Source organism: Pseudoliparis swirei, chromosome 6, assembly GCF_029220125.1.
Source record: "Pseudoliparis swirei isolate HS2019 ecotype Mariana Trench chromosome 6, NWPU_hadal_v1, whole genome shotgun sequence".
Lineage (NCBI taxonomy): Eukaryota > Metazoa > Chordata > Actinopteri > Perciformes > Liparidae > Pseudoliparis > Pseudoliparis swirei.
The window spans coordinates 4,955,273-4,978,670 of NC_079393.1; the positions used below are offsets into that span (position 1 = coordinate 4,955,273).

The 23,398-nt window shown below is 43.6% G+C and overlaps 2 protein-coding genes across 2 annotated transcripts in view; both read left to right on the forward strand.

The window, feature by feature from the left end:
- LOC130195963 (creatine kinase U-type, mitochondrial-like) overlaps positions 1-10,305 on the forward strand; it is a 12,698-nt gene extending 2,393 nt beyond the window's left edge. The window contains exons 2-9 of the mRNA XM_056417815.1: positions 1,465-1,663; positions 3,190-3,285; positions 3,382-3,603; positions 5,087-5,172; positions 6,518-6,641; positions 7,490-7,624; positions 8,022-8,147; positions 9,605-10,305. Of these exons, the coding sequence (XP_056273790.1) occupies positions 1,465-1,663; positions 3,190-3,285; positions 3,382-3,603; positions 5,087-5,172; positions 6,518-6,641; positions 7,490-7,624; positions 8,022-8,147; positions 9,605-9,721 (1,105 nt within the window). The 3' untranslated portion in view covers positions 9,722-10,305. The remainder of the gene's footprint in view (positions 1-1,464; positions 1,664-3,189; positions 3,286-3,381; positions 3,604-5,086; positions 5,173-6,517; positions 6,642-7,489; positions 7,625-8,021; positions 8,148-9,604) is intronic.
- A 6,507-nt stretch (positions 10,306-16,812) lies between these two features.
- pdia3 (protein disulfide isomerase family A, member 3) lies at positions 16,813-23,319 on the forward strand. The gene is made up of 13 exons (XM_056417417.1): positions 16,813-17,080; positions 18,056-18,134; positions 18,248-18,365; positions 18,468-18,575; positions 18,668-18,797; positions 18,906-19,022; positions 19,618-19,743; positions 19,902-20,084; positions 20,740-20,848; positions 21,780-21,908; positions 22,148-22,227; positions 22,543-22,600; positions 22,698-23,319. The coding sequence occupies exons 1-13, from the start codon at positions 16,947-16,949 to the stop codon at positions 22,815-22,817; spliced, it is 1,491 nt and encodes a 496-aa protein (XP_056273392.1). The 5' UTR covers positions 16,813-16,946; the 3' UTR covers positions 22,818-23,319.
- Positions 23,320-23,398: the final 79 nt, after the last annotated feature.

A 23,398-nucleotide genomic window follows, 5' to 3' on the forward strand; every position in this document is an offset into this window, starting at 1 on the left:
GTTTCAGTTAAATCCCTTTGAGGGCAGCCATGATGCCGACGTGGCCCCCGCTGGACATGACAGCCTGCTTTAGGGGTTTTCCTTTTGTTGCGCTCTATTTCATTTCCTTTCATCCCTCGAGTGGTTCTATCAAGTAGAGGCATGAGATCCCGTGGAAAATAATCATAATAAAAACATTAAAAAACACGTTTGCATCTTCTCGTGGAAGAACGGAACTTATAGCAGACTGATACATGTTTTTGCCGTTGACAAAAATCGATCTGTTTACCCAAATATATCATCATCGGTCATGCTTTCATATATATTGTTCTGTGTAAATCATAAAATACAGTTTTTGTATATTTTTTACATTTCAAAATCCTTCTTTATTCAATTAAATTCAGTTTATTGTATAAAGCGCAATATCACACACTCTGACATTGTCTCGGAGGGCTCATGTTGTGGCGGACGGCAGGAAACAGGAAGCCGTGAGCCGCTCAGCCGAAGCTGCTCCTGCACTTTTAGTCTTTGCGATGCCAAAAAAACAAATTTAATTCCATTCTTGGCTCAGGCGTTGTTTTGTCTTTGGATAAAAGCCACTCGACGACAACACGGTCTTTGTTTGTTGACATACTGACTTGCCTCAACATATCCCTTTTAAAATGACGTAGAATCAATCTTTACTCTTTTTTTAAAAAATCATCAGCATTTCTAGAAACGACACACACACACACACACACACGGTCTAAAGGTCGTCTTCTCCATCAGAGTTAAATTAATGCCGTTTTTAACATCTTCACACATGTCGCAATAAGGCAGGGGAAGACATTTTCATATTTTTTTAGGGAGCAATTTTTTCCCAATTCAGGGGAATTTAAAAATAAACTGGGGGGGAAATAATTGTAATAAATAAAATAAAAAATAATAACTTTGTTCAAAATAATAAATATACTTATTTAGACTTAATCCGATGGCAATAATAAGACTATTAGGCAGTAGTCTACACATTAAAAGAGTTTTATTAGATTTTTTTAAACAAATCATTTTATTCTTATTTCTTTGTGGTTATCTATTGTTATTTAAAAAAAAGAATTTAACAACTATTAACAATTATAACTTATTTCTTTGTTTTTTATAATTAAAAATGATATTTATTGTTTTTTTTGGTACAGATAGGAAGTAAATAAACAAATTAATAATAAACGAACCAAAAAAACGCAACAAAAGGGCGAGACAAAGGTTCATTAAATTCAATTTACTAACAAAAAGAGGGAAATGTCATTTCAGAAAATTAAAAAGTACATATTATATAATATAATAAGCCGACGGGTTGGAACCCCGATAAGCGTACGTGCCGTTTGTAACGTGTCCCCGAGAAGTCGTCCCTGTTCCCAAGGTCAACGCCCCAAGGTCAACCTCTAAAAACAAAGAGGCGTTCCTCCTCTCTCGACAGTGTGTTAATCCGGAGTGTGTGTCTGTGTGCAGTGCGGAGTACCCCGACCTGCGCAAACACAACAACTGCATGGCCTCCAGCCTGACGCCCGCCATCTACGCCAAGCTGTGCGACAAGGCCACGCCCAACGGGTACACGCTGGACCTCGCCATCCAGACGGGCGTGGACAACCCCGGACACCCCTTCATCAAGACCGTCGGCATGGTGGCGGGAGACGAGGAGTCTTACGAGGTCAGCCGCCATTGTTTGTGCCGGTTCTTCAAACGCTCACGGGGGCGGGCGCATCTCCGTGTGTCCTGGCTGACCACGGCCTCCCCATGGGAGCCCGGCTGGAGTTTGCAGTGATGAGATTAACATTGACAAAGTTTTAACTGGAAAATTACATAGTACATAAAAAGTACTGCAAGTGGTATTGGAATATTGACGAAAATAATGGTCAATTTATGGTCAATTTTAGGTGAAAACCATCATAAAAAATGTGCTTTATTACAATTACAAGGACGCCATCGATATTTCAATATATTTTCAATACTTTCTTTAGAGGCCACAGAAATAGTTAAGACTTCTTTCCTGTAGCCGGTATGTAATAAATAAAAAAACTAGAACGGGCACTCGGTAGAGCGCATACCTTCGCCGCAGCCACTTTTTTGGTACCTTTTCATGACCTTGACCTTTGACCCGATCGATCCCAAAATCTAATCAAATGGTCCCCGGATAATAACCAATCATCCCACCAAATTTCATGCGATTCGGTAAAATACTTTTTAACTTATGCGAATAACACGCATACAAATAAATAAATAAATACACGGCGATCAAAACATAACCTTCAGTATTCTCAGAATGCGAAGGTAAATATGTTAACTTTGGATCAAGAGTCACAAGTGTTAAAAGTTGCAGACGGGGGAGGGGGGGGGGGGGGCGGGGCAAACCACTTTAAAGGATGCGTCCCATTTGCATCCCAGTCTACATTATTTATGAATTACAGTTTGAGACCATGCCGATTGTTCTTCAATGAGATTATTTTTTGGGCGGCTGCCTTTTTGTCTGATATTTAATGTTGTTGTATTCTAGCTCAAGTTCATCACACACCGTCCCTAAAGATGTGATGCAATATATGATTTATTTTTAACGCGCGTCGTTTTTTTCTTTCAATTCGATCATGTGGGTGTGGTTTTCACTGCAGCCGGCCAGTCAACAACACGCAGGGAGCGTCAGAGGAGGGTTGTGATAACGCGGCTCGGAAACGTATAGATTTATAGACCGGACCGTATCGTAACAGATCTCTACCAGCTCTGTAGTCATGGTGCCTTTAACCCTCCTGTCGCCTTAGGGTCATTTTGACCCGATTCAATGTTTCACCCTCCTGTTACCTTTATATTTACTAACATATTTTACCCTTTGGGTTCAATTTGACGCCAGCAATTAAAACCTCCAGAAAATTATTAGAATTAATATTGTTTTCCAAGTTTAAGTGTGAGGCACTTTATGTTTGTTTGTTGACTACCGAAAGAACACCGACATTAAACATTGAATGGGGTCAAATTAATCCTAAAGCGGGGGGAGGGTGTAATATTGATTCGGGTCAAATTGACCCTAAGGCAACACAAGGGTTAAACACCCTGCAGAACACAAGGCGTCACTGTCTGGGCACGTCGACGTGTTTCCCTGTGTAGAGGTGGATCTTAAATCCAGATTGTATGACATGGAATATGTATGAATCCATAAAAGTTGTTATTTCCCCATGTCTGTTCCAGGTATTTTCAGACCTGCTGGACCCCATCATCAAAGAGAGGCACAACGGCTACGACCCGAGCACCATGAAGCACCCCACCGACCTGGACGCCAGCAAGGTAACACACCTCCACCACCGCCGCCACCTCCACCACCACCGACGCCCTTCTAAAGAATATACTTAGGAATGTTTCCCCCGCTTCCTGTTTCTTCAGATCCACTCGGGCAACTTCGACCCGCGGTACGTTCTGTCGTCCAGGGTGCGAACGGGCCGCAGCATCCGAGGCCTGAGCCTGCCGCCCGCCTGCACCCGGGCGGAGCGCAGGGAGGTGGAGCGGGTGGTGGTGGACGCCCTCGCCGGGCTGCACGGCGACCTGGCCGGGAAGTACTACAGCCTCACTCAGATGACCGACGAGGAGCAGCAGCAGCTCATCGACGTGAGTTGAGGGGGCCGTGCTGTGTTTAGGTACCCTTTTTATGACTCGGCAATTGCAGTTTTTTTTTCATTTCACAGGAATGTTTTTACAGAGGTTATGTTTTATAAAAGGAGCTCACAAAATCAATCTGTCTGCCGTGCGAAAGCAAGAACAAAAAAATCAATAACGTGTTGAGTAATGTTCCTAAGATGGGAGTTTCTGACCTCGCATGACTGAGTTGGTTTTTGTTTTGCAGTTACTGGATCTTTTTACATGGGGGGGATTGCCCTAAAACACAAGTTTACTCACACTTTGTTTGTGTATTTGTTTGTGTATTTTATTCAGTCAATCAAACCAAATACAATACAATATTATTCTATATAATATACAAAAGAGAAGGACTGAAAAGGTATAAGTAGAAGCAAAAAATACTTATAAATTCCTATCCTAAATTGAAATCAAAATAAATCAGAAAATTTATATAAAATAAAGGAAAAAAACAACAAACAAAATAAAAAACAAAATATATTTATATATACTACCACATACATCTTCCATATAAATACGTTTTTAATCACATTTATAACTCTCAAGAATTGTTTTATAAATAACTCCCTTGAAAACCAAAAAGGAGTTCAGCATTCCTACATCCATTTCAACATGATTCCATAATTGGACTCCGACAACAGAAATACATCTTCTTTTTATCCCTTTTTTAGCCTTTTGTACCGTGAACTTACAAACATCTCTCAAATCATATTTACACTCATGTATTGAAAATAAACTTTGTACACAGTCTGGCAGTGACTTTGAAGTGGAATATACAGGTATATCCAGAGCAGTTTCCTTTTCCATGTCACTAAATGCACATAACAAGAATATAAATTGCACAACTCTTCTTAGAAATAAGATCTAAACGGTCATGGAAAACCCGGAAAAGTCACGGGATTTAAAACGGTCCTTTTTGTGTGAAATTCATTCCCAAAATTTTTTGACAATTCATGGACATTTGTTATATTCATGTTTATTTACGCAGTTTGATAATAATAAAAATTATATACATATTCTTTCAATCAAACTATTGTCTCGTGTCCTTTAAGGTTTACTCGTGTACACGCCGAGATTTCACAAAATGTTTAGTCGTGGAAATTTGGTTTAAAGTCCTGGAAATCCATTGGTCAACATGTATGAACCCTGAAATACGCACATTACGTGATATTAATGCTGAGTGTACAGATCTGAGGTTATTTATGCTTAAAAAACAACACATGCACTCACTGAAAAGACGTTCAGCCTGCTGTGGATGTGCTTCCTTTAAGTTCCAGCAGAGGAGAAAACTAAATCAGGAGCAGAAGACGTTTATCGCGTTCTCCAAAATGACATCGACCAGATCAATGAATTCAGAAGTCTTGTTTCTGTCTCCCTGCGACAACGCTGTCCAATCCAAGTTAGACATTGTTGGCACTTTTGAGAATAAAATGTCTGTTCTCTGAATTTACAATAGGACCACTTCCTGTTCGACAAGCCTGTGTCCCCCCTCCTGACATGCTCAGGCATGGCTCGTGATTGGCCCGACGCCCGTGGTATCTGGTAAGTGATACGTTTACCAGATTGCAAGTTAATTGTTCTTCTTGTTTTGTTCTTTGCCGTTTAATGTCCCGAAAATATATAATAAATAACTCTGAGGCTGCTGTGTTGTTCGCTGTACTTTAGCGACTGTGACTTTAAGGGTAAATACGTTTCCTGTCTCTTTTACTGGGTTGTTTATTAAATTGTTATAACCACACGAGAGGGAAATACAGCATGTGTGTGTCGTAGCTATTTGAAGATACTCTGCATCTCCTTATAAAGTTGCTAAAACTAAACGTGTGTGAATTACAAAAGCAAAGGACCCAGGATCGAACCTTGTGGAGCTCCTCGGAAAATTATTTTACATATTTTGGGATTTTCATTCATTTTAGAGATAATTCTGGCATCAGTTCGATCCATGATGAGTTATATGAACCTTTTGCCCCCATTTCTGTAAACACATAGACAAACTATGTTTTATAAACTGTAATCTTTGAATACTTAATTGTTTAGTTTCCGTCTTCGACACGAAAACTATCGCGACGCCTTCTCCCCGTTGCCGAGCTGCGGTGGAGGCGTGTGAGCGATGCTGACGATGCTCCCTCCGGCCAGGAATAGCTCGATGCTATGCGTGAGACGAAATCCATCACCACTCTCCCTCCTCTCTCCGTATCAGCCAGCCTCTCCTTAATAATTCACCTTCACTACCCCCCCCCCCCCCCCCCCATCTCTTCTTTCAGGTCCACTGGCAGCTTTTCTCCTCCTCTCTCCTTTGATTCACTTCCCAAATGTCATGCTCCACTTTCTCAAATTTTTTCTTATCATCCTCCAGCCTGCGAGGACTCCTTTTTTATACACTCCTTCCTCGTGTTGTTTTTCTCTGTCATTCAAGTATTCCTTCTGGCTCCTCTCTCCTCCTCTCCCCAACCTGCCATCTCCATTACCTTGTTCAATCTCTAACGACATTAAGGAGGTCAGTGGGGACAAAATGTATTTGTCGTGGCTCACGGTGGTTATGTGAGGCGTCACGTGTGCGTCATCAACATCCGACCGATGCTTCCTCCCGGGAGCGTGAACGTGTTCAGCAGATTGTGACAATCCGAATGAATAATTTGCTTCACGCCAGGAATATTTACAGCACAGAATATATTTTTGGCCATTCGTTTCTTCCTAGCATCTTCCCATTTGCATTTGACAGAAGATCTCCCTTCAAAATAAGATCTGAAACGCTACGAGTGTGACAAGCGTGACTTTTAAAGCTGAGATAACGAATATCCTAATCCCAGAACTTGTCTTTAAGACGCTGAGAACAAATGACCCTCGCACTCGGGGATGGTAAACATGGATGTCGCGTCTCTCCGTGCAGGCACAACAACGAGAAGACCTTCCTGGTCTGGGTCAACGAGGAGGACCACACCCGGGTCATCTCCATGGAGAAGGGAGGCAACATGAAGAGAGTCTTCGAGAGGTTCTGCAAAGGCCTCTTGGAGGTAACGCTGGGCTCGTGCTTCTTCCTCTGACCTCTATCCACCGTGTTTACTTGTGTGGCTGTTTGGCAGCCGCCTGGTGTTAGTTGTGCACGGTTTAACCCACTGACTGGATCTCAGTGGACCACCGTGGGCTCGGGCGGAGCACCTTAACGTCGGCAGCTGTCGGAAACAAATCGGTCGCGATTTAAATCAGCAAAAGAGGAGGAGGGTTTAATGCGGAGAAAAATATTTTAAAAACAGCTTGTACTCGTCTTTGCAAAAAGACGCACAAACACACGGCAGAGCAAACACAAATTATTTATCTAAGCCGTCCAAGTTCCCCCCAAAGCATCGCAACATCTGGTGCTGTTGCACTCAGGCACCTCGAGGCAATTTAAGTCCAACACTGTCAGTGTGTGTGTGTGTGTGTGTGTCAGTCCACTCCTACCGGAGTTCACGGAACAGTCCTACAAGTCAACAACTCTCTGAGAAATATGAAATCAACTTCAAGAACAGGTCAGAGACTGTATGAATGAAACACAAACTCTCTCTCTCTCTCTCCCCCCCTCTCTCTCTCTCTCTCCCTCTCTCTCCCCCTCTCTCTCTCTCTCTCCCTCTCTCTCTCTCTCTCTCTCTCACCTCTCTCTCCTCTCTCTCCTCTCTCTCTCCTCTCTCTCCTCTCTCTCCTCTCTCTCCTCTCTCTCCTCTCTCTCCTCTCTCTCCTCTCTCTCTCTCTCTCTCTCTCCTCTCTCTCCTCTCTCTCTCTCTCTCTCTCTCTCTCTCCCCTCTCTCTCTCTCTCTCTCTCTCTCTCCCTCTCTCGCCCCCCCCTCTCTCTCTCTCTATCTCCCTCTCTCTCTCTCTCTCTCAGGTGGAGCACCTGATCCAGGAGAGAGGCTGGGAGTTCATGTGGAACGAGCGTCTGGGATACATCCTCACCTGCCCCTCCAACCTGGGCACCGGCCTCAGGGCCGGGGTCCACGTCAAGCTGCCCCTGCTGAGCAAGGTAACGCAGCCGCTGGGACGGACAGAGAGGCGTCAGAGTGTTTCATAATCAAGAGAATACATGTGTGCTCTTTGGGGGTTTTCTCCAGAAGCAGCACAATCAGCAGAGTTCATTGTGTTTTCTCATGTTTTATGAATATTATTTACACATCATGGTCGCACATGCATGCCAACTACAACACGTATTCTAGGCCTATTACAAAAGGTCAAGTTTCTTTTAATCTGTTTTCCTAAACATTGAAAATGACGTTGTGCAACGGTTAAAATGTCTGAATCCGATTTTATTTGTCCACTTGTATTGATCGTGTTCACCAGGAAACGAGCTGTTTGTGCCGTTCTCATTCATTCAAAGTGCTTTCAACCTGTATGGACTAACTCCTCCCCCCCAAACCCCCCAGGATGCCCGCCTCACCAAGATCCTGGAGAACCTGCGTCTGCAGAAGCGAGGGACGGGCGGCGTGGACACCGCCGCTGTGGGCGGCGTGTTCGACATCTCCAACCTGGACCGCCTGGGACTGTCTGAGGTAGGAGAGACCCCCCCCCCCCCCCCCCCCCCCGCAGAGTTAGCCCCAGACACCTAGGAGACATTCGTAATGTATTCATGTTGTGGGTCAACGAGTTGGATTTCAAGGAACACGAGTAGCGAGAGGACGAAGAGGACGAAGAGAGGAGAGTTCTTGTCCAGACTGAGACATGCAGTCTGGTACAATGGAAGCTGTTCTCTATTGTTGTGAGCGTGCGGGTCGCTTATTTTCTTGTCGTTACGTTGGAGGCTCGGTGGAGACGGCGCTCCCCTGTTTCTGGGCGGAATGCAAATGAGCGCTCGTCTAATTCTCTCTGGCAGTCGCGTCACTCGAGAGACGTCGCTCTTCGACTTCCTCGTGGATCCAGAGAGACGTCTGAGAGTCGGGAACTGGAAGCCGGGCCAACTCCGGAAGGTTTTTCAGAATCCTGACGAGTGGAAAAATCCCCAGAGAAACCCACATCTAACAAACAGGACTCGTACGCTCAAGGAAAACCTGGAAAGGTCATGGAATTTAAATAATGGTTATTTCCAGGCCTTGAAAAGTCCCAAAAGTTTTTGAAAAGTCATGGAAAAATGTGCTATATTCTCATTGTTCGTTTAAATACGACATCTTCTCACTTTTTCATGTATACACCGAGTTTTCACAAAATGTCTGTTCATGTACATTTGGTTTAAAGTCCTGGAAATGCATTGGTCACCATATGTATGAACAGGAGAGCAGCGGATGTCGGATCGTTGACGGTGGTCCGGATGGACGAGGAGAATGTTGTAAGATAATCTTAAGAACCATAAAAAAATCTGGTCTTGTCTTTCGAGAGGAATTAAGCCCAAAATAGTCTGGATCCTCCACATGAGTGGAGCTGTTACAGCCGTCTGACGCCCAACAGCCACTTGACCGCTCACTGCTGTCGTCCTCCACCGTCCAGACTGAGCATCGGGAGGAGTCGACGAGTTCATAGATGGAGCAACAGGAGGACAATAATAAGTACAGAACATCCTTTGTTGTTGTTGTTGTTGTTGAGAGCTGCAGCCAGACGTCTGTTTCAGAGGAGATCCGTGCTCCATGTGGGAGGAGGCGTTCCTCCAGAAGGCCGTGGACCTCTCCTCGAGGTCAGAGTGTTTACGTTAGAGGTGTCCGTCCTCTGGCAGCGGGCGGTGTGCAGACGTCAACAAGCTGCTCCGCGCCCGGAGAGACTCTCACAGTCACGCCGTACCTTTAAGACGAGAAGATAGAACCGGAACACAAATAGAATATATGTATAAGAGGATCATCTCCGGACCTGTCGAGGACCGGCGTGGTGCGTTCAGGGGGATTCGTTGAAACGACCCGCTCGGCCAGCAGGGGGAGGTTCTTACGTCGGTTGCAATGTGCGACCTCGTACTCCATCGTACTCTTCTTTGAATACTAAAAGATGATGACGGCACCGACGTGTGATGCCCCCCCCCCCCCCTCAGGTCCAGCTGGTGCAGACGGTGGTCGATGGCGTCAACTACCTGATCGAGTGTGAGAAGAGACTGGAGAAGGGCCAGGACATCAAGGTGCCCCCCCCACCCGGCAACCAATTCAAGTAGACACTGGTCCTTGACCCCCCCCCACACACACACACACACACACACACACATGAGCACAAACTCCCCGCTCTGATGTAGATATGATATGATATCTGTGTCCTTAGCTTATCTGCCCCTCAGTATAACTCTATATGATATAATCGACACATATTATACGCAGCTGTCTTTAAAACCGAACCCCAGGCCCAGAACACGCCGTTGAAGAAGCATTGGAGGGGTCTCCATCTTTAAACTGAGACTCGCTCGGTTTCTTTGGCTCTTCTCCCAAAGCGCTCCTCAGCCCACCACACCTGGCTCCTCCCCCCCCCCCCCCCTTCCTGCATGTCCTATGCTCCACCTGACTCCTCCCCCTCACTGTGGCGCTCGGTCCCTCCTCCCATCTCGTGCGTGTGTTTCTTTCCAGCGTTTTTTCGAGTGTATTTGAATGTAACGTTATCACGACACACACACACACATACAGACACACACACACACACACACGGGCCGGGTTCTGTACTGTAAGCGACTGAAGCAATGTCCTTCCAGCTCCTCGTGAAAGTCCCACTGTCATGTCTTTTATTAAAGAACATCATCTATTTAAGGAGCTGCTCTTGTCCGTCTCTCATTGGCCGGCCCAGCGCTGAGTCTGGTTGGGGTTTTTTTCGACGCCGATCAGACGTCAATCTTTACGTATCCAGGTGGGAGCGCGTGAAGCCCAAGCTTTAGGTATCCACGGTAACGCCGTGGTGGCATAGTGTCATGTGGCGATGTTTACTGGAGAGAAGAAACGGGCCGTTACCACGGGAACGCGAGGCCAGGACCTGTCAGTCTGTCAGATTTACTTTATTCAATTACATTAATCGATTAAAGTTTATTTTGTGCAGCCCAAAATCAAAAATTATAAATTAACCTCAAAGGGGCTGGTGATGTAATTAACCAGAGCAAAAAATCACACACACACACACACACACACACACACACACTCATTCACATCATTATACGTATCAGTGACTTTTTCATTCTTGACCGTCAATTTTAATTGAGAAAATGTGAATGACATTTTTTTAAAGCATTTAATAGACAGACGTGACTCAGATAACGAGCTGTGAACTCGTCTTCTCGCGTGAAGCAGATGTTTTGAAGCCTCAGGAGGAACGAGAGAGACAAGATGCTGAAGCTGAAATATTAAATTCATTTATGGGAATGTTGTGTCTCCCTTCATGGGAGGTTCTGACACCGACCAAAATATAGAATGTTGCCAGATTTCACAACGACTTTCTCCTCCGACTGACCTCAGCTCCGCCTCCGCACGCCACGGCCGGCTGATGACCTCTTCACTGGACTCTGAATATGAACCTGGATATTCGGAGCGGTCCAGTCGGCTCGACTCGGCGAGGGATCTGACGAGAGCTTTGTCCCGCTGAAGGAAGAGTCGTCGTCGTCTCATCGTCTCCATGAAGCGAGGGAACAATGTCCTCTGTGTTTCTGCTGCGTTGCTATGACGACACGCAGCTGAGACCGCAGAGTGTTTGGAGCTGTGAGGAATCTGGTTCTTCCCTCAGAGGAGGAGGTCCTGAATGCATCCTCGCTCCCGACCTCCCTCCTTCCCTCCCTCCTTCCCTCCCTTCCGACCTCCTTCCCCCTCTCCTTTCCTCCCGACCTCCTTCCCTACCTTTCTTCCTCTCTACCTCCCTTCCTTCCTTACCTCCTTCCCTCCCTCCTTCCTTACCTCCCTCCCTCCTCCCTCATTCCCTACCTTCTTCCTTCCCTACCTCCTTCCCTCCCGCCCTTCCTCTCTCCTTCCCTACCTCCTTCCGACCTCCCTTCCGACCTCCCTCCTTCCCTCCCTTCCCTACCTCTCTCCCTCCCTTCCTTCCTTACCTCCTTCCCTCCCTCCTTCCTTCCCTCCCTCCCTCCCTCCTTCCTGCCCTCCTTCCCTCCCTCCCGCCCTTCCTCTCTCCTTCCCTCCCTCCTTCCCTACCTTCCTTCCTCCTTCCCTCCCTCCCTCCTCCTTCCCTCCCTCCTTCCCTACCTTCCTTCCTCCTTCCCTCCCTCCCTCCTCCCTCATTCCCTACCTCCCTTCCTCCCTCCCTACCTCCATCCCTCCCTCCCTCCCTTCCTCAACATGTCAGCGTAATGCTGCAGACCTCTCCTCTCCTCTCCTCCTCGTTCCAGATATGGCTTATAGGAGCAAGCCTGTTGCCGTGGTAACCACTCCACAGAGATTTTGGAGGACAGGGGGGGGGGGGGGGGGGGGAGACAAACAAAACCTCCACGGCGCAGTAGAGGACTGCAGAGCGCTCAGCCACATACCAAACAGGTCCCCGGGAGAGAGAAGGGAGGATGATGAAGACGAGACTGTAACGGGCTGTTGGATATGAAGAAAAAGAAGAAGATGTAAAGGTGATGAATAGTAGCAGGTGTTCTGTGTCTTTATATGTTTAATAAAAAGGTGGCACCAAACACATTTAGCTCGTCCTCCTGATGACTTCTCATATCTCTGAGATGTTTCCTACTCGTCTAACTGCTCTTCAAACCACGAGGAGCGCCCTGTAGTCAGAGAGCTCCCCCTGCTGGCGCATCGTGGTAACTGCAGCTTCATTAAAAAACACGTTTCCACTGGTTGGCCTGCAGTCTATTGTTGCCTGTATGTCTTTGACAATAAGAAATATAAAATAAGAATTAAATCAGCTTAAAGGGCCGTATTTACTGAATCACGATTCAATTCAATTCAGTTTATTTGTATAGCCCAATTTCACAAATTACAAATTTGTCTCGGAGTGCTTTACAATCTGTACACATAGACATCCCTGCCCCAAAACCTCACATCGGACCAGGAAAAACTCCCAAATAACCCTTCAGGGGGAAAAAAAGGGAAGAAACCTGCAGGAGAGCAACAGAGGAGGATCCCTCTCCAGGATGGACAGATGCAATAGATGTCATGTGTACAGAAGGACAGATTTAGAGTTAATGAATATGACAGAGTGTATGAATAGTTCATAGTAGGCATATTCCACGATGGAGACCTCCACGATCCATCAGGCAGATGGCGGTGGGGAGGAGGAGTGGGCGGAGTCTCAACAGTGGGCGGAGTCTCAACAGGACAGTGGCGTAGTCATGAGCAGGAATTCCACGACCCAGACCTCGATGATCCATCAGGCAGATAGGATCTATGCCGTCTCATAGGGTCCGATGAACCCATGAGACGTGAAGTCACAAGGACTCCGGGGAGAAAGCAGAGTTAGTAACGTGTGATTGAGAGATGAAAATTCATCCTTAAGGAGAGAGAAAAGAGGAGATAGGTACTCAGTGCATCCTAAAACGTCCCCCGGCAGCTATAAGCCTATAGCAGCATATCAAGGGGCTGGACCAGGTGAACCTGATTCAGCCCTAACTATAAGCTCTGTCAAAGAGGAAGGTCTTAAGTCTACTCTTAAATGAGGTGACTGTGTCTGCCTCCCGGACTGAAGGTGGAAGCTGGTTCCATAAAAGAGGAGCTTGATAACTAAAGGCTCTGGCTCCCATTCTACTTTTTAAGACTCTAGGAACTACAAGTAGTCCCGCATTTAGTGAGCGTAGCTCTCTAGTGGGGCAATATGGTACTACAAGCTCCTTAAGATATGATGGTGCATCACCAATCAAGGCTTTGTACGTTAAGAGAAGAATTTTAAAAGTGATTCTTGATTTTACTGGGAGCCAGTGCAGAGCAGCTAGTGCAGGAGTGATGTGATCTCTTTTCTTAGTTTTAGTGAGAACACGAGCTGCAGCATTCTGGATCTCGATCTCTTATTGAGAATAAGATCAAGAAACATGTAGAGTCGAACAACAACATAACCAATCTATCTGTCCATCAATCGCTCTCTCTCTCTCTCTCTCTCTCTATATATATATATATATATGTATCATTATTTTTTTAAATATATATATATAGATATCTGTCTATCCATCTGTCTGTCTATGTATCTCTCAAACTACTTCCTCCTTCTTCTTCTACTTCTTCTACTTCTTCTTCTACTTCTTCTTCTTCTACTTCTTCTTCTACTTCTTCTACTACTTCTTCTTCTTCTTCTTCTTCTTCCTCTGTGTATATTCGTGCTCACTCTGATTGTGCTCTATCTAGGAATGTGCACCTCTTGTGAGCACAACGCAAACATAAATAATAATGCTATTAAAAACCATATGTGGACACAAGGCCCGTCTCCAAGAAAGTGCCTGAAGATTAAGTGATGAGCCTGAAGCAGGAATATTTGATTTTGTACATAAATGGTGCAACAACAAAAAACATTGTCACAAGTGCACATTGTTGCTGTCATGTAAACAAGTTGTGGGCCACAAAGTCCTGGGAGGGGATACAAATAATAAAAAACAAACTTCAGGTCGTGAAAATGTATCGCCAAGAAAGGTTTGTGCCCCGAGCACAGTAAATCCTGGGGGATTAGTTTTTCCACAACAGGTCTACGTGGCACAAAGACGGCAGAGGCCAGCCGATCGGCGGGCTGACCCGTGAGTTTGACCTCTCCTCTGACATCCGAGCCAACGCCGCGCGTGGTTTAAGAACACCGGGGATTTGTGCGTCACTAAGGAAGATCTGGAGATATAAATGAGTGTCAACGAAGCCTCATGCGGACCACGGAAGGTTTGGGGATTGTGGTTCTCAAACCAGACCAGAACCACGTGATGATAGAGCTGCAGTCGATTTAGTGCTTGACAGAAAATATATTTGAAACTTACAAAATGATTCAATTATTTATCTGGAAAATGATCTGAAAAAGATCGTTAGTTGCAGCACTAAGACCAACATTGCTCTATGATGTAATGCGGTGGCCAGGAATGTGAATAAACCACCTTTGCATATCGTCACCTTTCTAAAAATAATGGCCCAAGCCATTTTTTGACAAAACATTTTTTTAACCTAAATGATCTTCTCATGATTGGCCACGTCTGGTAACATCGCCTCCATCCTCAGTTGAACACATCATGTGATTCTATACCCTTGTAGTATGATATATATCACAATATCATTTGATCAATATGTGATGTTTTCTGAAAAACCTGTAAAAATTACGTAGGCCATTATTTTAGGAAGGTATTAAAAAATATTATTATTTATATTATTATTTTATTATTATTTATTTATATATTATATTTAAATATTATATTATTATTTACATTAAAAAAGTAGAAATCCACAGTTTAAATTTTTTTATCAGATTATGGTTTTCATCCGAGTTTTACTTTAGATGAAGATATAGGTTTTTTATTGTTTGTTTTTTAAAGTATGATGTTATCTGGTCACTTGAACACAATAGAAACAAGTCCATGACTTTATTGCATGTAAATATTTAACATGGATACGATTTTATTGAGGCAACTGTTTATTTCTGTATTTTTCTGTATGTCTTTTTTTAAACTTTTTAAAAATAAATCAAATTATCATTGATGGAGATCTGAGATCTTAGATGTTAATTACCATCAACTGCTTCTCTGTTGTGAATATAATAATAAATAACTTTCATTATTGTTATACGAGAGAAGTTGTGTTCTTTTCTGATAATACATAACAATAACAATAATAACAAGAATAATAATAATGCAACTGTATTTTTGGTGCTTTATCAATCCATGAGTTTGGAAATTCAATTAAATAACATTTGTAATTTTAATTGACACATTTAGAGGGTTTTTTTGTACTTTGTATTGTAGAATTAATACTTACATGTGAAATGAAGAAAAAACTATTGCCTAAACTATATTTAGGCATCATGGTGAAATAATGATAATTTAACAACTATATTTCTATTTTCATCGTATATCATCACATAATGTTTGGTTCAATTGTCAAAATAATCCTCATTGTATTATATTTGTTTGTGTGTGTGTATATATATACACATATTTGTTTCATTTTATATACATATATATACTTTATTTTATATTTTACTTGTATACATCTATATCTTTCATCCCTGTTTTTTATATTTTATATTTTATTCTCGTGTGTTTAGTTTATTGGTGCTGCTACTGTGACGACAAATTTCCCCTTGGGGATTAATAAAGTATATATCTATCTATATCTATCTATCTATCTATCTATCTAATGTTCATGTTTATTGACTAATATATCTATATATATATATATATTAGTATATATATAACTTAGTTTAATATATATATATAAGTATATATATAACTTAGTTTCATATATATATATATACATATATATATATATATTAAACTAAGTTATTTCTTCTTAACTTTTTCAGTATATACACTACCGTTCAAAAGTTTGGGTTCACCCAGACAATTTCGTGTCTTCCATGAAGAATCACACTTTTATTTATCAAATGAATATAAAATATAGTCAAGACATTGACAAGGTTAGAAATAATGATTAATATTTGAAGTATTAATTTTGTTCTACAAATTTCAAGCTCAAAGGAAGGCCAGTTGTATAGTTTATATCACCAGCATAACTGTTTTCAGCTGTGCTAGCATAATTGCACAAGGGTTTTCTAATCAGACATTAGTCTTCGAAGGCGATTATCAAACACAATGTACCATTAGAACACTGGAGTGATAGTTGATGGAAATGGGCCTCTATACACCTATGGAGATATTTCATTAGAAACCAGACGTTTCCACCTAGAAAAGTCATTTACCACATTAACAATGTAGAGAGTGTATTTCTGATTAATTTAATGTTATCTTTATTGAAAAAACAGTGCTTTTCTTTGAAAATAAAGTCATTTCTAAGTGATCCCAAACTTTTGAATGGTAGTGTATATATATATATATATATATAACTTAGTTTAAGATATATATATACATATATATATACATATATGTATATATATATATATCAAACTAAGTTATTTCTTCTTAACTTTTTCACAAAATATCCCACTTCTTTTGCCATCTTTTTATTTGCCCAATTGTGATTGGACGCTGAGACGACGGGGTATCTCTTCCGCGAGCTTCCCATTGGCTGATCAAGACGGAGTGACGCGTCGGGTGGTCCAATGGGAGGCTGCCACACTGTGGTTATCGGGGTCCTCGCCGCTCGCGTGAACATCCTCACGGACTCCATCCCTTTCTCTCTCTCTATCCACTAGTCTGCGCCTGGCCCGGTCCGAGGAGCTGAAGAGAAGGAGGGCTGCCACGGACACTATTTGAAACGTTTTTTTTTTTCAGTTGTAAATTAAAATAAGTGCTTAAAGCATTTTGAAGAAGAAAAAACCAACAAAAGATGTTTAAGGTGATCTTTGTGGCCGCTCTCGTCGGCTTCACCTGGGCCAGTGATGTGTTCGATTACACGGATGATGATTTCGACAGCAACATCGGAGACCACGGACTCGCTCTGGTGGAATTCTTCGCCCCGTGGTAAATTTGAATTATTTTTTTATTTCGTTTTTTTTTGTCGTGAGCATCTTCGCAATTTATTGTTCACGCTACTCGGCTAACGTTAACTCTGACTCGCTTGTTAACGGTCGCCCTTCTGAGCTCACGCGCAGCTACTGATAACGGCTGGAATGCATTTCACGGTAGTTCGTTTGTGACATTAACGGACGTATTAAACGTCAAATTGTCTTTATGTTTATTGGCTCGCGACCAATTGTTAGCAGCATGTTAGCTGAAAAACTGAAAGGTGCGAGCCCGTTAGCTTCATTAAAAGGTGTTTAAGATAACCAGTGATTTAAAATAAACAGCGACGGTTTGACAGTTTATTGGCTATTAAACTTTCAAAAATAAAGACCTTAGTCTTGACTTTTTTTTCTACCTGCTGGGAATAGTTTTCAATGAAAACTGCGTGCTAACCAGGCTAGGAGGAAGTTGGGGGGCGTGTTCTTTCACTGTTGTAACGTTCTGATTGGACGGGGAAGTTTTGGTGTCCGCCTGTGATTGGTTCAGAGGATCTCTGACGCCTTTACACTGTGCCAAACTTGAAGTTAAAGTAGGACTTTGTAGGCCTACGAATATACAGTTGTTGTTAAAACATGGAGATGTAACTGTTTATTGTACGTGTTAAGTTTAAAGAAAGCATTGTTATAATCAAACTTCCTTTTTTAGAAGTATTATTACTTTTAGACATTTTAAGGACACAAGCATTCATACAATGATCAACAAAGTAATCAATAGTCAGTTGGTCCCAAAATACTAAGCAAATCGACACAATTTTCAATTTGAATCACATTTTTGTTAACTTAAAATAATAAAGATTTACAACCCCTATTGAGGTATCAAATTCCACCCTGTGACATCACGCTCACCAGGATCTTCGCCCAAACTGAAACTTGAACACGGCTTACTCGTAAGCCCTCCTCCCGTTTGACTGATCCACTTCCTCTTGTCCATTAGGTGCGGTCATTGTAAACGGCTTGCACCTGAGTACGAGTCAGCCGCCACCCGCCTGAAAGGCACCGTCGCCCTGGTCAAGGTATTGCATCATGTATCTCGCTTACCTTTGTCCCATTTTAGTGGAGCTCCATGAACTCTGTACTATCGTGCTCCTCGACTCTTTTCAGAAAGTGAATGATTTCTCTTTTTCAGGTTGACTGCACAGCCAACAGCAACGTGTGCAGCAAATATGGTGTCAGCGGGTACCCGACCCTGAAGATCTTCAGGGATGGAGAGGAAACCGGTCCCTATGATGGTCCCAGAACTGCAGGTATTTGCGATTATTTTTATATCTGCGTTTTTCAAACGTCTTCACAACTCTCACTTCTCCTCATCTTAATTGCTCGTCTCTCGTTCCTCTTGCTCCCTGTAGATGGTATTGTCAGTTTCCTGAAGAAGCAGGCTGGACCCGCTTCCGTGGTGCTCGAGTCCGACGCAGACTTTGCGAAGTACACGTCGGACCAAGACGCCAGCGTCGTTGGTGAGTTTCTGTTTTGAAGTCCCCGTTTGGGTAGTTTGGAAAACGCCGGTTATTGCACCCTGAGCTGAACGCGATTCTTCTCTGGATCCCAGGGTTCTTCAGCGATGACAAGAGCACCGCACAGGTGGAGTTCATGAAGGCGGCCAGCGCCTTGAGGGACAACTACCGCTTCGCCCACACCAACTCCGAGGCGCTCCTCCAGAGCCACGGCATCGAGGGAGAGTAAGTAGCTCTTTCTGCCCTTTTGGCTCCGCCCATCATAACTTCCTTTGTACACGTCCATCACCCGGTCGCTGCTGTTGACGTTGCCTCTTTTCTTTTGTCTTCCAGGGGAATCGTCCTGTTCCGCCCGCTGAAACTCAACAACAAGTTTGAAGAAAGCTCCGTCAAATACAGCGAGGACAAATACACCAACAGCAAAATAAAGAAGTTCATCCAGGACAACATGTGAGTGTCGATTCTCTGGAGGGAAGACGGCAAACCCAAGCTTTCTCTGCAAAGCACAAAACATTCACGGCAGTTGGTCTTGTTGACTCTGGGTGTGTGTGTGTGTGTGTGTGCCCCTGCCCACTCTGCAAACAAAATCTAGGAAATGGGTGTCATGACAATTTGGAGGTGAAATAGGATAAAGGAATTATTCCCTTTTTAGTAGAAGAAAAATAACGAGTTCCTATCGATGCATCTGGATCAATATCTAAAGCTGCTGATGAAACGAGAGTCGAAGGGATGCCCCCGTTTCAGTCGAAGATCATTTTCTTTAACTCGGTATGATGAAACCAGTACGACCGGCTCGCCTCTTTTATTTCCCCCAGTTACATTTGGTCATTTTAGTTAATTTATGTCATCTTTGTCAAATCACAAAGCTTTAAAAAGCACCTGTTTTAGTAAAGACTCCACTGGCGTGAACGTTGATCAGAGGTGGCATTATATGATATGTATGGATCGCTGTGTGTGGTCGTGCAGAACGCTCTAAAGCTGCGGCGCTCGTTGGGTTGAATTCCTTCTTCTCTAAACCGATTCTCACTTCCTCCGTCCGCCCCAGCTTTGGAATCTGCCCACACATGACCGACGACAACAAGGACCAGATGCGGGGCAAAGAGATGCTGGTGGCTTATTACGATGTGGATTATGTAAAGAACCCCAAGGGCTCCAACTACTGGAGGAACAGGTACGCATCTTTAAACCCACCACGGGCTTGTTGTCTGTTCCTTCACGTGCTCCTGGTTTGTCCCCTCATCACTGGATTTAGAGAAATGTTTAACTGCCGTCATCCTCATTTTTCCCTCCGACGCGTGACCGGTAAAACAAAACGTTCCCATCTTCCAGGGTGATGAAGGTCGCCAAGAGCTTCCTCGACCAGGGCAAGAAACTGAACTTCGCCGTGGCCAGCAAGAGCGCGTTCAGCAACGACGTGTCGGAGTTCGGCATGGACAGCGGCGCGGGAGAGCTCCCCCTGGTGGCCATCCGCACCGTCAAGGGAGACAAATACGTCATGGCCGAGGAGTTCTCGTGAGTCAATGAAACGTCTTGTTGTGCCACAGGCGCACGTCAAGAGGCGACGTCTAGGATGCCTTATGAAACGTGTAATTACACACACACACACACACCTGTTGGCGAGACTTCAAAAGGATGTTGAACTAATGATGTTTCTAATTGAAGAGCCACTGTGTAACTCATTAAATGCATATTTAACACCTCCAATCAGGGTTCGTACGGTCATGGTAAACCTGGAAAAGTCATTGAATTTTAAAATGGTCATTTCCAGGCCTGGAAAAGTCCTGGAAAAAACTTAAATCATAGAAGTTTTGGAAAAGTCCTGGAAATTTGTTATCATCACATGTTCATTTATGCGGAGTTTTAAATAATTAATATGTTTTTTTTAAAGAAAGACGCTCAAAATATAAGCCGGTGTTAATAACTTTTGTTTTTATTCATGTAAATCCCAGAGCACATTTATTTATATATATATATATATATACCACTTACTAGCTTTGTGAATTAGGAATGAGATATTTATTACATCTCAATCAAACCCTTTGACTCCGTGGCCCCCTGGGAAGATATGAGGTCGCTTAATAAACCGACTTCATAATTCACTGATTTGTGTTCCAGAGCAACGAGAAGCTGTAGCTTCATGTGAAATAAAGTCTGGTGTTCTCCTCAGGCGCGACGGCAAAGCTCTGGAGAGTTTCCTGCAGAATTACTTCGACGGCAATCTGAAGCGTTACCTCAAATCCGAGGCCGTCCCCGAGAACAACGACGGCCCCGTCAAGGTGAGCTGAAGCACCCGGGGGTGCTCCTCGTGGTCGGCAGTTTGAACCTTCCGTCGTAACGTTGACGACGACATTCCAACGCTGCTCAGCTTTTGTTTCGTCTCGATGTGACGTCTCGATTTCTACAGACATTTTCCTTAATGTGTGTTTAGGCTGTGTACAAAGTGATGATTCATATATATTTATATATATATGATTTAGTTGTTTACTCAAACTAAAAATAGTCAGACAAATGTTTAACTATCCTGTTTTTTGTGTTTTTAATGGCTAGTAAGCTGTCTTTTACAAAGCATTTCATATATTTACTGCTTGACTTCAGAATAGTACTCGAGTACTATTGAGGTACTTTACTTGGGCCTTGCTATTTTATTCTATTTTATAATTCCAATCCACTACATAAGGCTAATATAGTACCGTTTTACTCCACTACATTTATGCAACACCTCTTAGTGACTCCTCTAATCACTATTAATACTCCAGCGTTCTTATTATTATGATATATTATTATATATTTAGCCACCCAGTGATGAAACGGTCAAATTAGCCCCAGCTTTACCACATTAAAGTGACACTTTGATGCATCACTATTTATAATATCATTTATAATATAATTGTATAATATGAATCTGAAATAGGCCAATCTGCACATAGAGTATTTTTGCTTTTGGTGCTTTTTAATATATATATTTACTTACTTATTGCTTACTAAGTAATTCTTCTGATGGTATTTTTACTCTTCCACTGCTGCTGATTGCTTTCACAACTGTTGTATACATTCAAGAATTTGACATTAAATTTAATTTTAATTCTTAAACGCTGGTTGAGAACATTTCTCAGAATGTAACGCGATGACCTAAAACACTTCCTTTTTTATGAAAAGGAAAGTTAGAAGACTCGAGTCGGCTTGTGACGCCCGTGGTTTTGTGTTCAGGTCGTCGTGGCCGAGAACTTCGACGCCATCGTCAACGCCGACGACAAAGACGTGCTGATCGAGTTCTACGCTCCGTGGTGCGGACACTGCAAGAGCCTGGAGCCCAAATTCAAGGAGCTGGGCGAGATGGTGAGGAATGAACGGCGCTCGAGTGACTTCGGTCACGCGCCGGCTCGAGGCTTTTAACCGGCGAGGAGCCGGACGCGAAGAAGCCGTCTGGGGATGAGCGGTGATGTCGTTGTGATGTCGTTGAGCTCGGTTCTGTACGTTTCCTTCATGAAAGGATATAAAGTTCTGTGGCTCGTTGGAACGCTGAACGGACTCGTTCTCGTCGGCTCGTTAACGGTTTCTCTCCTCTGCTCCCGAAGCTCGCCGATGACCCCAACGTCGTCATCGCCAAGATGGACGCCACGTTAAACGACGTGCCCCCTCCGTATGAAGTCAGCGGGTGAGTCGCGAGCTGCTTCAATGTGATAAATATATATATATATATATATATAAACACACGCAAAGCTTGGTTCAGGAGACTGGGTGCAGGTTTTCAGAGGCCGGGCGGGTCGACCTCGCCACAGATTTTATAAATGTTGATCTCGGTATCGGCCTCCATAAATCCTGTGGCGGGAAAGTACATTTAATATTTTCTGGATTTGGAAACTCCAGAAAAGGTTTTTTTCTCTTTAGTTGGATGAGAGTCAGAAGAGCAACATGTCTGACGTGTTCATGATTTGGATTCTTATCGATCTCAACTTTTTTGCTTTTCCAGTTTCCCCACGCTGTACTTCTCCCCCGCCGGACGCAAGATGAGCCCAAAGAAATACGAGGTGAGTGACGTGACCTTCAAAAGCAGAGGGTGTGTGTGTGTGTGTGTGTGTGTGTGTGTTCTCCACTCACGCTGCCGTCTCTCCGTTCGCGTTGCAGGGAGGTCGCGAGTTGGACGACTTTGTCGCCTACCTGAAGAAGGAGGCCACCAGCCCCCTGGTGATAAGGTCCTCAAAGAAGCAGGACGACGACAACGACGACGACAAGACGGAGCTATAAACAAAAGCAAAACGCTCATTACAGGAACTCGACATCGCCGCCCCAACAGCAGGAGGATTGGGAGAAATCAATGAAAGAAAGAACTAAATTTTATTCCACTCTCTCTCTTAGTGAACTATCGAATGCTCTGAGGCCAAGTCGAAAAAAGACGCGGCCCTCCTTTTTTTAGGTCCTCTGCTCTGGGAAGACGGTGGACGGTGGAGAGGTGGTGGCCAGGGCCTGCCCAATGTTTAAAAACAAACACATTTTTAGGGAAGAGGGGACATCTTTTTGAAAATTGAGGTTTTTATTTCCCCTGGTCTGTCTACTACACCTCAGGCTGATGCACTTTGGTTTGACGCCAGTCTCCGGTCATCTGTCACTTTGGTTTTTTGTTGTCGTCACGGAGGGCCTAGTGGTCTTGGGTATTCCTTTTTTTTTTTTCATTTTTCATTTTTTTTTTTACGTCTTTGTTTTTGTACATTTAGAAGGATTGTGAAATAAAAAGGCCCACAAAACCAAAGCTCAGTGTGTGATATTCATTATTATTTTCAAGACTGGGGGGGGGGGGGGAATGTTGTGTAATTCCTAATATTGTATGA